Source organism: Camponotus vicinus, unplaced genomic scaffold (assembly GCF_025532165.1).
Source record: "Camponotus vicinus isolate PSW18456_S1 unplaced genomic scaffold, iyCamVici1.0 SCAF_8, whole genome shotgun sequence".
NCBI classification, from domain to species: domain Eukaryota; kingdom Metazoa; phylum Arthropoda; class Insecta; order Hymenoptera; family Formicidae; genus Camponotus; species Camponotus vicinus.
Genome location: NW_028141980.1, coordinates 16,909,542 through 16,923,559, shown reverse-complemented (window position 1 = coordinate 16,923,559; position 14,018 = coordinate 16,909,542). Strand labels below are relative to the sequence as shown.

Sequence of the window (14,018 nt, the reverse complement as noted above, 5' to 3'; positions counted from 1 at the left end):
TGTCATTGTGTATATTTTTTCAAAAATATATATACCTTATTTCTGTATACATTTGTAGAATTAATTTTAAATTATTAGATGTTACTCAATCTGTTTTGTATTTTTTCAAGACACGTTTCATATGATTAGTAAATTTCATAACATAAAACAGATATCTATTATCAGAAAATAGATAATTATGTGTTTGTGATTTCTTAATTTTTTAAACACAACATTCAGAAAATTAAACGCTGTTGTCGAAATGTGTTATTTAATTTACGGGAAATTTCTTAAAGTCACACTTTATTTTTTCAAACGTGGAAAATTTATTTTACAGTCTTTTATGGCCCGTTACAATGTATTTTTACATCATTGCTGCGTAGATTGTAATACGGTAAAATAAGATATCGATGCTTTTGTTAGCTGTAATAATGAAGTACGTTTCTCATATTCCACTATGAAACATTTTAAGCTATAAATATTGTAATATATGACATATGATAATTCTTACCATGGCGAAACATTCTAATGATAGTACACACAATCCAGCAATATTTAGAGAGCAAGTTTTATTGCCTCTTTGCAGAATAAAAAGTATCATTCTCTGTGCGTATAACGGTGCTACATACCATCGAACATTGTACCTAAAATTTTGTAATATAAAAATGTACATATATGTGTATTAATATATTTACAATTGCAAACTCCACATAAAATTATTTCTTACGCGGTGAAATATATGTGATTACTGTGATTTATAACCTCTTGACCGGCATAATTACATACTAATAAGTACAAAAATATGATATTCATAGCTATCAGGTGTAAAAAAAATCCTTCCTTATTTCGAAGCAATGCATTCCGAAACACCTAAATCATCATGATTATGATTAACATTTATACGAAAAATATATTACATATATATTATAGACAAGAAATACAAGAACAATTTTTATATTGAGATTTTTCTAAAATTTTATGATTTAAAATTTTAGAAAATTAAATATTTTAAAATTTCACAATTTTGTATACATATTATTGGTAAATATTCATTTTTATTCCCTTATCCCCCATCAATGACTTTGATCTTAACATATATTATCAATGTTACACGCGCCTATAAATAATTATTTTTTATTTATATTAGAAGTGTACAATTCATTCAATTAGAAGAATATAATTCCTTCAAGTTCTTGTATTAATAAATATTTAATATAAATAAATATTTAATAAACGATGAGGAATGGCTGAAACTTTTTGAATGTTATTTGGGGACCGTGACAATATATGTCAAGATCAAAGTCATTAAGGGGGATGAGTAAAGATGAATATTAATTATTTTTATATTTCTGATTCATTATTTTTATAGTTTACCTTTTATAATATTTTTAAGTTTAAATTATTTAAATTTTGTTTATTAGTAGATATCATACCTATTCCGCTTAGAAATTTTTTTAAAGAGCAGGAAAAGAATAATACTTACTGCAAAAATATTCAAGCTCAAAGAAATCACACTAAGCATTATTAACAACAAGAACGAGCCTTCAAAATTAGATATTAGTGCATTGCTGAATCTTTAAGAAAAATAAAATATTATTACAAATGTTATTTAATTGTTATCAGTGCATACCAACTTCATAGCCTTGCGGTGGATTTCAACGGCATAAAATATTTTTTTATAGATCATAGTCCGATTCTTCAGATTAATATTTTCGAGCACTTTGGGCGCCATTGCTTGCTCTATACGATAACTGTGATTAATTTGTCTACCGTAAATAAGCTCCCAAAATTGATAAATTAAAAAGTAAACAAATATTTCGTCTTTTCCTAAGTTTATTTATTTGCTATTATTTGTTTACCTTGCAATTTTAAACATTCCACATACGTGTATTATGCATCCTAAGAGCGTCGTTCCCGTCGCTACAATCGTAGTCGCTCCTATACACATAACTGCATTTATATGCAATATAATTAAATAGAAATATTCTTCTTTATTGATAAAGTATTCAGTCACGATATATATTGTGTGATTCTGTAGTCGAGATCCGTTTATATGCGAAACAGTATCACGAATTAATGGCCAAATAGGCATTAAAATAGCAATAAATGTACTGCATATAGCAAGCGCTAAAAACATTTAGAAGAAATAATAGTACAAATTGCTTTTTTTTACGTTCCAAAGTATACAGGGTGACCCATTTTAACTTAGGCAGCCAAATAACTCGAAAAATAAGCAAGATAGAGAAAAATGTTTTAGACAAAAGTTGTATGGTTTCGAGGGGGCCATAAGATGGTATCATTGGTTTGACCTTGAAGAGTCATTTGAAGGTCACGTGAAGGTCACTTCAATTTTTTTAAATGGAACATCCTATATATTTTTGTACATTCTTGTAGCTCATCTCGAGAGCTTTCCAAAACACTATAATTAAGTACATTTTCGTTAAGTACTTTTTGAGTTATGAGGCTTGAAATAATTTCTTAATTTTACATAAACCGTAAAATATCTTGTAAAATATTCATTTTTCGATTACCTTACCTTAATAGTTTTATGTACAAAATAATGAGAGGAATCAATTGGTGTAAAGAAAACACATAGTTGTTTCGAAGAAAAAATATGTAATTTGCAATTAACAATTCCATATTTTTTCTTAAAAACAACTATGTGTTTTCTTTACACCAATTGATTCCTCTCATTATTTTGTACATAAAAGTATTAAGGTAAGATAATCGAAAAATGAATATTTTACAAGATATTTTACGGTTTATGTAAAATTAAGAAATTATTTCAAGCATCATAACTCAAAAAGTACTTAACGGAAAGGTACTTAATTATAGTGTTTTGGAAAGCTCTCGAAATAAGCTACAAGAATGTACAAAAATATATAGGGTATTCCATTTAAAAAAATTGAAGTGACCTTCACGTGACCTTCAAATGACTCTTCAAGGTCAAACCAATGATACCATCTTATGGCCCCCTCGAAACCATACAACTTTTGTCTAAAACATTTTTCTCTATCTTGCTTATTTTTCGAGTTATTTGGCTGCCTAAGTTAAAATGGGTCACCCTGTATAATTTACTATATATAGGGGGAGTTCCCTTAGCGCCGGACGGCACCTAGTACCGGACATATGTCATATCTAGGCGAATAAAAACGCGATTGGGTGGTTATTTCGGTGATAGGGCGGAGAGAGTATAGTGATCCACGTGCAGGATGCAACACACTCCAGATTTGCATACGCAAGCTAAGAGGACTATTAATCGATGCGTTTGAAGATAAAACGTTGCATTGTATAATTTAGAAACAGGTCATACTTACGAAGATTTGTTGTCTACAATACGTGTTCTTGTATTATGAAGTATTTTGATAAATAGTTTTCAAATATCTATGTGCTTTTTGCATAAAGTAAACTAGTTTTTACGAATTCGTTATTTTTTAAAACATTTTTTGTCCCCTGGCTCGGACAGAATATTTTGTTCTAACCTTGCCAGACACTAAAAATATCAGTATTGCATGTCTGTGAAGAAATAAGTTTAAAAAGACGAATCGATCAAAGAAGATAAAGAAAATTAGAACACTAACATCTAAACATACAAACGATGATACTACCTGTGTAGTTTACCTAGAGAGCAATGAAAAAGATTGAATTCAATGCTCCAACTGTTAGGAATTGGCTCACGAGGCATATGCTGATATCCCTGAGTGTTCTGATAATTATATTTGTGATCATTATAAATTATTTTGAAGTTATACGGTGTTTAGGGGATCTATTTTAACCATGTCCGGTACTAGGCGCCACTTCAAGATCGTACAAAATTTTATACCAAAGTTTGATACTGATTTAAATATTATATTATAGAAAAGTTGATTATTCCATTCATTTATTCTCATTTCTAATATTGTTAACTAATAATTAATGCAAAATATAAAAGAAATAAAATACATTTTTTAAATTTATCTACGAAAAACCTTAAGTCCGCTACTAGGGGAACTCCTCCTATATTTAAAATGTATGTATAATGTAAATTTTGCTGTTCTTCAATCATTTTCTACACTGATTTTTTATTGACTGTAAAATTTTGTGTATTTCTAATACGATAATAAAAATTAACAATAAGAATAAATAAATATATATTTTATATGCAAATATATATTCTATATGCAATCATGCTTTTCATCACGCAAGTTTTATGATTTTTTTTATTCTGATGTAGTAAACATGTATTTAAATAGAAGTAAGGATAAATATATGTTTCATTTAATTTATTTATTCTGTTAAATGGTAAATATACATAGGGTGCTCCATTTTAATTACCTCAGGTAAATATCTCAAATGAGATGGATATCTCAATAGAGAATACAGAAATACATTTTAGACAAAATTTTTTTTAATTTGAAAGAGGAAAAAGAAAGAGATATTAGTTTGTCCTTGAGTGTAGATCATGTGAAGATTAATCTAATTTTTTAAAATGAAATTACTTTTATTCTTTTATATGAATCGAATCCGAATAATATTTAACATAAGAAGTTTTAAGATAGTTAAAAAATCGAGTATGCATTTATATATATATATATAGTTTACGAAATATTTTATATTTAAGTTGACATAATTTTGCATAAACTATGAAATATTTCGTGAAATATTCATTTTTCGACTATCTTACCTCAATATTTTATGCACAAAATAATGAGAGAAATCAATTATTGTAAAGAAAATACATAGTTGTTCTTGAAAAAGAATATTTGTAAGGGGCAGCTACATATTTTATCTTAAGATCAACTGTATTTTCTTTACATAAATTGAACCTTCTCATTATGTTGTACACTCATTAAATTATCTTGCTTTGATACTCATAAATCCTATCTTTTCCCCCTTCTAGCCAAATAAATTTTGTCTGAAACATTCTTCCGTATCTTTCACATTTTTTGAAATACTTGCCTGGAGCAATTAAAATGGGACAACCTGTATACAAGGTAATGAGATAAATATATATTTAAAGTAAGAATCAAAATTATTAATCATATTAATTTAGATATTTAACTTTTCTTACGATCTACATTTTATAACATATACTAATTGTCAAGAAATGCTGTTTTACATGTAATTATAGCTGTACAATGTTTCGCGTTATTTCCATACTTTAAAATGATAGCAATTTCGTTTTCATCTTTTAGCTCATCACAGATATCCTGTAGTTGCTCCAACATATTTCTCACCTATCATCATAATTGATATTTAATTGACGTTTTGGAAAAGTTGGAGAAGATTGCTATATATAAAAATTCAGTTATTAAAATCTTGATTTATACAAGTTGGTAAACGATTAACTTACACGATGAATGTTAATCCAGAACATGTTGTACTTAATTATGTAAAAACTAAAAAATATTGCAGTAGAGATAATTTTAATAATAAAATCAAGAGTACATTTTGTCGTTATCAGAGCTGTGAACTAAAATCTTATTATCAATTTATTTAAACTTAATTAATTTATTGAAAATATTGCAAAAAGAAATATCATCATTCTTTGTCAGATTAAGATAATAATCTATATATTTTGTAATATATATATATATATAATATATAATATATAATATATAATATATAATATATAATATATAATATATAATATATAATATATAATATATAATATATAATATATAATATATAATATATAATATATAATATATAATATATAATATATAATATATAATATATAATATATAATATATAATATATAATATATAATATAATATATAATAATATATAATAATATATAACAGCATAACGAAACTTTAATAATTATTTACATCAATTATAATGTATCCTATTATCAATAATTAAATATAACTTAATCATATCTAAAAATTGCAAAAAATGCGTATGGTATAAATGATAATAATATATGTAAAGCATATTCTATAATAGTGCGAATAAAAATATGTACGTACCTGAAATATAACAAAGCTTATCAGAATACCATAAATTACGATTACCTGAAGCCAAACGAATTTTGATTTCTGATAGGGCCATAAGCCGATTGCTAGTAGGAGGATTCGATTGAGGCTAAAATGTTGAGTTTTGATGTGAATCATATTGTACGAGCGTAGAATCGTGCTGGACTGCGGAAAAGTTGATAAAGATTCATCTCTATTCTTTTTTCTTTCTCCAAATTAAATATTCATAAACTTATCGCTCTTAGATGAAATTTTGTCATAAATTACCTAATTCACACAAAATTGCACAAAATATTGCGGCAGTAATATATGTGTAATTTAACAATGAAAGGAGGCAATTAAGCGGTCAATATGCAAGGAAATTTATTAAATGAATATTTCACACAGAGAAATATTCAAGCACTTTTTCGATCGAAGACGACGCAAGCGCAATCGCTCTTTTTTGGAATAACGCAGTTCCATATGTCTCATTCTTGTGCGTGTGCTCGTGGAGGAAGTTTGTCTTCTAGAGGAACACAATTGATCAATCTGCCCTATGTTTTGGCAAAGCTATGAAACTATTGCCTTAAAAAAATATAAGGTACACTGCATCTTAATTTAGAGCTTTCTATATTTGTAGCAATGAGACTCAATAATTGTTGTTTTTTATTCAAATATGCATATATGTGTGTGTGTATGTACGTTTATGTTATTATATCAACATTTTTGTACATTATATCTCTCGTGCTGTATTATTTATTTCTATCGATGAAACAAAAATTGGAATCGATATTGATTCTATTCTTTCAAAGATATACATACTCCACACCTATATGTTAATTCTTTGTGAAATAAATTTTAAATTATTAGATGTCTTTCAATCTGTCTCATATTTTTTCAAGACGCATCCCCACATGTTGTATATATTTCGTAGTACAAAACAGATATTTATTACCGGAAAATAAAAAAATAATTGTGATTTCTTAATTTTCTGAACAGCGCAACACTAAAAAAAACTAAACGCTGTTATCGATGTGTATTATTTAAATTATGCGAAATTTATCGAAGTTACTATTTACTCTTTCAAATGTGAAAAATATTTTATAACTGATTTCGGTCGGCTAATGTATCTTCGCATCATTGCTACGTAGAATATAAAATGGTAAAATAAGATATTGATGCTTTTGTGTAATAATGAAGTGCACTTTTTATATTTTGCTGAAACATATTAACTTTTAAACATATTGTTTATAGCATATGGTAAGTTTTACCATGGCAAAACACTTTAATGATATTACAAATATTCCGGCAATATTTATGTAAAAAGTTTTACCATCTCTTTGCAAAAAGTATCATTTTTTGTACATATAATAGTGCCTTATACCATCGAACATTATACTTATAAAGTAATATGGTAAATACATGTGTGTACATTAACATAACATATTTGTTAACAAGGTATAAAAATGACTCTTACGCGATGTAATGTATATGATTACCATGATTCGTAATCTCTTCGTCCGACATAAATAAATGTTTTCTATATTTTTTAACAAGGAAAATTCAATAATTAATGCTCTTAATTAAAACATGCATCCTTTTATATTGTTTTATATTATATCTATATTTTTATATATCAAGTCTCTCATGATGCATTACTTATGATGAATGAGAAATGAATTCAATCGTATTTTTTCAAAAATATTCGCGTATTTCTATATACATATGTAAAATTAATTTTAAAGTATTACTTATTTATTGGTCTTATATTTTTTTTCGAGAAACATCTCTCTCATCACGTATATATTTCATAATACAAAATAGGTATACATTATCGAAAAGTAAATTATGAATTTGTGATTATTTAATTTTAAGCAGTGCAATAGTTAAGTGACAAAACTTAACTGTTATCAAAGTGTATTATTTAATTTATACGGAATTGATTAAAGTTCTATTTTATTAAAATCTTATTTTAATCAGAAGTTTATTTTTGACGTAAATTTCCGGATAAGTCACTTGCTATTTAATTATGTAATGACTCTCATTGGTCGGATTTATTTTCTATGTACTTCGCGTCGCGTTGCTTAATTTTACACAGAGAAATACTGAAATAGCGATCGAAGTCGACGCAAGCGCGATTACCCTCTTTTTCCAGTGACACAGTTTATCGATGTGCTTCATTCTCGTATTTATGCTGGTAGGACAAATTTGAAGGGGAACGTCACACATCGATATGTATGTCACTATTTATAAGATACTAGTATCTTTATACTTTATAGTATTTTATACTAGTATCTTATAAAGAGTGTATCTTGCAACATTTAGATCGAAATTTTACTATCTCTTTGCAAAATAAAGATATCATTTTCTGTACGTGCTGCTTTATACCATCGAATATTGTACTTAAATCATATTAAATAATAGTAAATATACATACATATATATATATATATATATATATATATATATATTTATATTTATATTTACAATTCGGAACAACGTATGTTTCTTACGCGGTGGAATGTGATTACTGTGATTTATACTTTTTTGGTCGGCATAATTAGCTAGAAGTTAGTATGAAAGATTGACAAATTGTAGCCATCAAGTGTAATAAAATTTCTTTCTTATTTCCAATATAGGTATTCATTCCGTGAAATCTATAATATCATGATTGTGATTAACATATATTCAATTTCGTATATTGAATTATTTATTATAAGAAAAGTATGCTACTCATTATCAAAAAAATATATATTATAAAATATTTATAAAATATAGAAACAATATTTTTATTGAAATTTCTTAAAAAAAATTTTTCTTAAAAATTATATGAGTTTACAATTAGCACGATTTGATATTCATATTATTAATTATTTTTATGTATTATTTTTTTATAATATTTTTTTACATATAAGTTCTTTAAATTCTAGTTCTTGTTAAATGCATGCACATCTCTCTTAAAAATATATTTTTAAAGCACAAGACAATATTTACTGCATAAATATTCACACAGGCTCAAAGAAATCACGCTCAGTAGTATTAACAATAAAATCGAGTCTTCAAAATTGGTTATGAAAAAAATCAGTGAACCTTTAAGAAAAATAAAATACTATTACAAATAGGCAATGCTTGCGACTCCAGAGCGATGTTGATATGTCGCTCGATGGATGTAATGCCGATTGCCACGAAAGATCCTTGAAAGGTCGCTCGCTGACCAAATAAGTGCCATTTCAACCTGAAATATATTAGTAATTAAAAGAAAGAGAAAGATGATCTTCTTCCTTGCGCTGTAATTACGCGTTTTACTGCGTCTTACTTGCCAATTTTTAATTACTTTTTTGATTATTATTATTTGAGCCAATTTTATTTTAATTTCTATTAGTAACATATTTTAAATACAATCAAAGATATAATTTGGTCATATTTAATCATAAAAATTACATAAAAATGATTGCTGTATCTGGTATCCCTTTTCTTTTTCCTTCTCCAAATTAAGTATGTATTCTTTAATTTTTAAGTTGTTATAGAATAAATTATATCAAATTATATATATCTAATTCAGAATAATTACCGAAGTGCACAAAATATTATTGAAACATAGCATTAGTAATTTAATAATTTCGTGAATAGAGGCGATTAAGCAGTCGATTTCACATAGAAGAAAATTTATTAGATATGTATTATAGATATGTATTTCATACAAAGAAATACTCAGGTTTTCGACCAAAGTATGCCGCGGAAATGTTCCTTTTCCAGCAAAGACTCACGTCCTTCATTCTTGTGTTCCTTCGTAGGAGAAACTCGACTTTGGAGAGGGACATCACGTCGATCTATTTCTCACGTGTCAGCAAGTCAGTTAGCAAAATTATTCTCTCCAAAGTATTATATAAAGTATTGTGAACTATATTTATTTAATAAATATGCAGATTATAATTGCGTATATATTTGAGGCCAACTACGAATTATTAAATATTATTCATTGTGTTTCTCTCTTTCTCTCAGTGTTTCATGCTTTTTCGACAAACATATAGTGCTTTATACACACATATATACATATAATTAACGTAATGTACTTAATATATAAAGATTAAAATAAAAAATAATATATTTAATATAAAAAAAGATAATATATAAAGATTGAATAAAAAAATATCTCTATTATTAGAAACGAAATAATGAATTCCTATCTTAACAGTGCAACAATCGGAAAACAAAATCATTATAGCGATGTATTAATTCGTTTATTTGTCGATATCATATATTTTATTTTTTCAAATGTAAAAAGTAAATCATAACCGCTTTATCTAGCCAATTTCTTTATATAAGTAATGTATCTTCACATTATTCTTGCATAGAATACATGACGGTGAAGTAAGACACAGATGTTTTTGTTAGCTATAAAAGAATGTCTTCTATTACATTATTGATGTGAATCATTTTAAGTCTGAATTGTAATTTATAATTCTTACATTGGTGAAACACTCTAAGGATGCCATAATCAGTCCGCCGATATTAAGATTTACACTTTTGCCTCCTCTTAGCAGTATAAAGAATATCAGCTTTTGTGCGTGTAATGGTGCTATATACCACCGGCTATTGTATCTATGGAATAATCATCTCTTGATAATTAATAATTAATAATGAAGGAGATATGTAGGATACATTACACGTATGTACACACAATTGTGTGAATAATATGTCTACATCTTACGCTGCGAAATATACGTGATTGTTGTGATTTGTAATTTCTTGCCCGACATAGTTAACTACGAACATATATATAAGGATGATAAATACAAATAAAAAATGTAACAAAAATGATTCCTTATCTCCAAGCGATGCATTTTGAAAAATCTAAAACATCATGATTGTAGTTATCACTTTTTCATGTGCAATTGCACGGTTTACATAGAATATAATAATGTTAGAAAATAAATTATAATTAAATCGAGAAATACGAAAATTCTATTTACATGCTAAAATTTTTTTTCTTGAGCATTCATAATTTTATATTTAGCACATTTTAATATTTCTATTATTCAATATTTTTATCGCTTTCTGTTTGCTTTTTGTCATTTATGAATTTTTTAAATTTTGATTATTATAAAATAATCTATTTTTATATATATATCTATTTTTTTGTTCAATAATAAGTTATCAAAACTCGAGAAAAACTTACTCCAAAAATATTCAAGCTCAAAGAAACCACGCCAATTATCATTAATAAGGAGATAGAGCCTCTAAAGGTAGACGATATAAAGTCGGTAAACCTTTAAGAAAAATAGAACATTATTACAATCAACAATATATATAATTGTTATCACATGCATACCAACATTATAGCTTTGCGATGGACTTCGACAGCATCAATTATGTCTTTATAAATCATAGTTTGATTTTCAAGATTAATATTTTCTAATATTTTAGTAGTCATTGCTCGTTCTATGCGATAACTGTCAATAATTTTTAATTTCAATATATAGGATACGTATAAAAAATAACATCTTTTTCTTATTCCTATTTTAAATAAAAAATTGCAGTTTCTGCTACTTATAATACAGAGAAACTAATAATCATTCGTTTTTTCAAAGAGATAATTGACTTTTATCAATTTACATTCTATTAAAAATAGAGAAAATTTAAACTTTAACATTTTTCCTTATGCACACACACGCACGCACACACATATGTTCAGAATAGTCAAAGATCAATAAAAGATTTAGATTTTTTAATAAGTTTTCATTAAACAGTTTTTAATATGTTTTCATTAAACTTAACAGCTTGATATCAAAGATATAAATTTACATTATTTTTGTAATTGCAGCAAAAATGTACTATAAATTAAATTTAAATTTTATTTTGAATCTATTAAGCTTTCTATTTTAAAAAGGCATTAAAATTATATTGGCTTTGTAAAAACAAAATTCATTTTTTAAGAAGTAATAACTTAATGAGAAGTGGAATTTAAAAATTTCTAATATATTATCTTTTCCTGAAGGAAATTATAATTCCTGTACAATCTTAAAAAGATTATAGCTGTTTGATATCATGAAAAAATGTCACATTTTTATTTAAAATAGGAAAGTGGTGTGTGTGTGTGTGTGTAATGCGAAAGAATATTATTTATTTTATAGTGCGCTGTATAATTTTTGTAAAATATATTGATGACACATTAAGAAAGAATAAACGAAAGATTTCGTGTATTTATTCGTAAATTTATTTATTTACCTAGCAATTCGAAACACTCCACATATATATATAATATATCCTGCAGCCATTGTTCCCGTCCCTGTCAGCGTAGTTGCCCCTATACAAATAACTGCGTTCTTATGTAGTAAAATTAAATAGAAATATTTTTCTTGATCGACAAAATATTCAGTCACGATTTGCATTGTCCAACGTGGTTGAGTCTCATTTATATGCAAATCAGTATGAAGAACCTGTGGCCAAATTGGCAGGAAAAGGGCAATAAATGCACCGCACATAGCAAACGCTAAGAACATTAAAAAAAAAATAATTACATAAACTACAGTTATTTTATGTCTCAAAACATATTGTTTATGCATGATTTAATTAATTATTTTTAATTTTATTTTAATTTTATTTTTGTTTGAAGCTTTAATTATTAGTTCTCTCTAATATTTTGGCAAAATGTTGAGTGTGAAATATTGTATATTTTTAATATAATAATGTAATAATAATTAAACAGGAATGGAAATGTATGTAAATATACTTTCTATAATGTAATTTTTATAATTTCTTATTTTAGTAGAAATGTGATAAATATGAATTAAGAATTAAGAATGATTAATCATATTAATTAAAATGTTTAATTTGTATAGCGATTGTACTTTATTTAATTTCGCATGTCGTAATGAAATAATGTCTTACATATAGTTGTAAAATATTTCGAGATGTTTCCATACTTTTCAATAATAGCAACTTCGTTTTCATCTTTTAACTCGTTACAAACATTTTGAAGTTGTTCCAATAAACATTTTATCTATAATAATAATTATAATAATAATATTGAACATTGTCCTAAATTCAAAAATTTGAATTATTGCGTCTAAAAATTTATTAGAAAAGTTACTTGAACCATGCAACACATTGAGAAGAATCAACTTACATTATGAGCATTCATCCAGAACGCGTTGTATTGAATTATATAAGTAGTAAAAACCATTGTGGTAGAAAAAACTTTGATGATAAATTCAGGTGTGCATTCGGTAGTTATAAGCGCTGTAAGCTGCAATTAATCAATTTATTAAGTTTTTTTTTTAAAAAGCATGATTTTTAAAAATATTAATTAGCAAATAATATTTGTATGTTTAAAAAAAAAATATATATGTATATATAATAATAATTTAATAAAACATTTATAATCTCGTCAGTAATATTTTATTGTAGTATCAATAATTTACTAATATTTGTGTAAAAATGTTTGCTACAATTGATACAATTTATATGAAATAATAATATGATTGAAAATATAGTCGCACCTGGAATATAATAAAGCTTGTTAAAATGCTAGAAAATAAGATTGTCTGAAAACGAACGAATTTTGATTGATGATAGGGCCATAAGCCAACCGCGAGTAAAAGAATTCTATTGAGATTAAAATATTGAGTCTTGATGCAAATCATCACTCTACGAGCATTGAAACGCATTTGAGCACGAAAATGTCGACAAAAACTTGCATATTCTTTTTTTTTCCTTCAAATTGGATATTCTTTAATTTTCTTACTTTCAGGGTACATTTTATTATATATCGCAGAATTTAGTATAAACTAAAGATAATACAAAATAATAGAAACAAAACTCCTGTAATTTAACAATTTTAGCAAAGAAGGAATGATTAAACGATCGATTTCATGTGGAAAGAAATTTAACAAGTGTTTGTTTTACATAGAAATACATACATAAGGGGTAGTTTCTCGATCGAAGTCTGCGCAGGCGTAGAGGCCTCTCCTCCAGCAATACGGTTTCATGTGCTTCAGTCTTGTGCGTGCACTCGTAAGGGATGTTTCGCTTTGGAGAGAAACGCGTTAGTTAATTCGTCATGTATGTGCAACGATTTATCAATTATAAAATTATCATCGG

General features: G+C 26.3%; 3 protein-coding genes across 4 annotated transcripts in view; 1 reads left to right on the top strand and 2 right to left on the bottom strand.

Moving 5' to 3' along the window:
- Slob (Slowpoke binding protein) overlaps window positions 1-14,018 on the top strand; it is a 357,719-nt gene that overhangs the window by 17,996 nt on the left and 325,705 nt on the right. The gene's annotated exons all lie outside the window — the stretch shown is intronic.
- On the bottom strand, window positions 349-6,074 carry LOC145976130 (uncharacterized). Its single transcript, XM_083107104.1, has 9 exons — window positions 5,931-6,074; window positions 5,312-5,431; window positions 5,078-5,195; window positions 1,839-2,106; window positions 1,614-1,730; window positions 1,463-1,553; window positions 707-849; window positions 491-623; window positions 349-402 (listed from the first exon to the last, which is right to left on the bottom strand). Exons 1-9 carry the CDS (start codon window positions 6,072-6,074, stop codon window positions 349-351), a joined length of 1,188 nt encoding a protein of 395 aa, XP_082963230.1.
- LOC145976135 (uncharacterized) lies at window positions 10,257-13,561 on the bottom strand. Its single transcript, XM_083107108.1, has 9 exons — window positions 13,418-13,561; window positions 13,045-13,164; window positions 12,807-12,918; window positions 12,144-12,408; window positions 11,252-11,368; window positions 11,095-11,185; window positions 10,627-10,769; window positions 10,385-10,517; window positions 10,257-10,310 (listed from the first exon to the last, which is right to left on the bottom strand). Exons 1-9 carry the CDS (start codon window positions 13,559-13,561, stop codon window positions 10,257-10,259), a joined length of 1,179 nt encoding a protein of 392 aa, XP_082963234.1.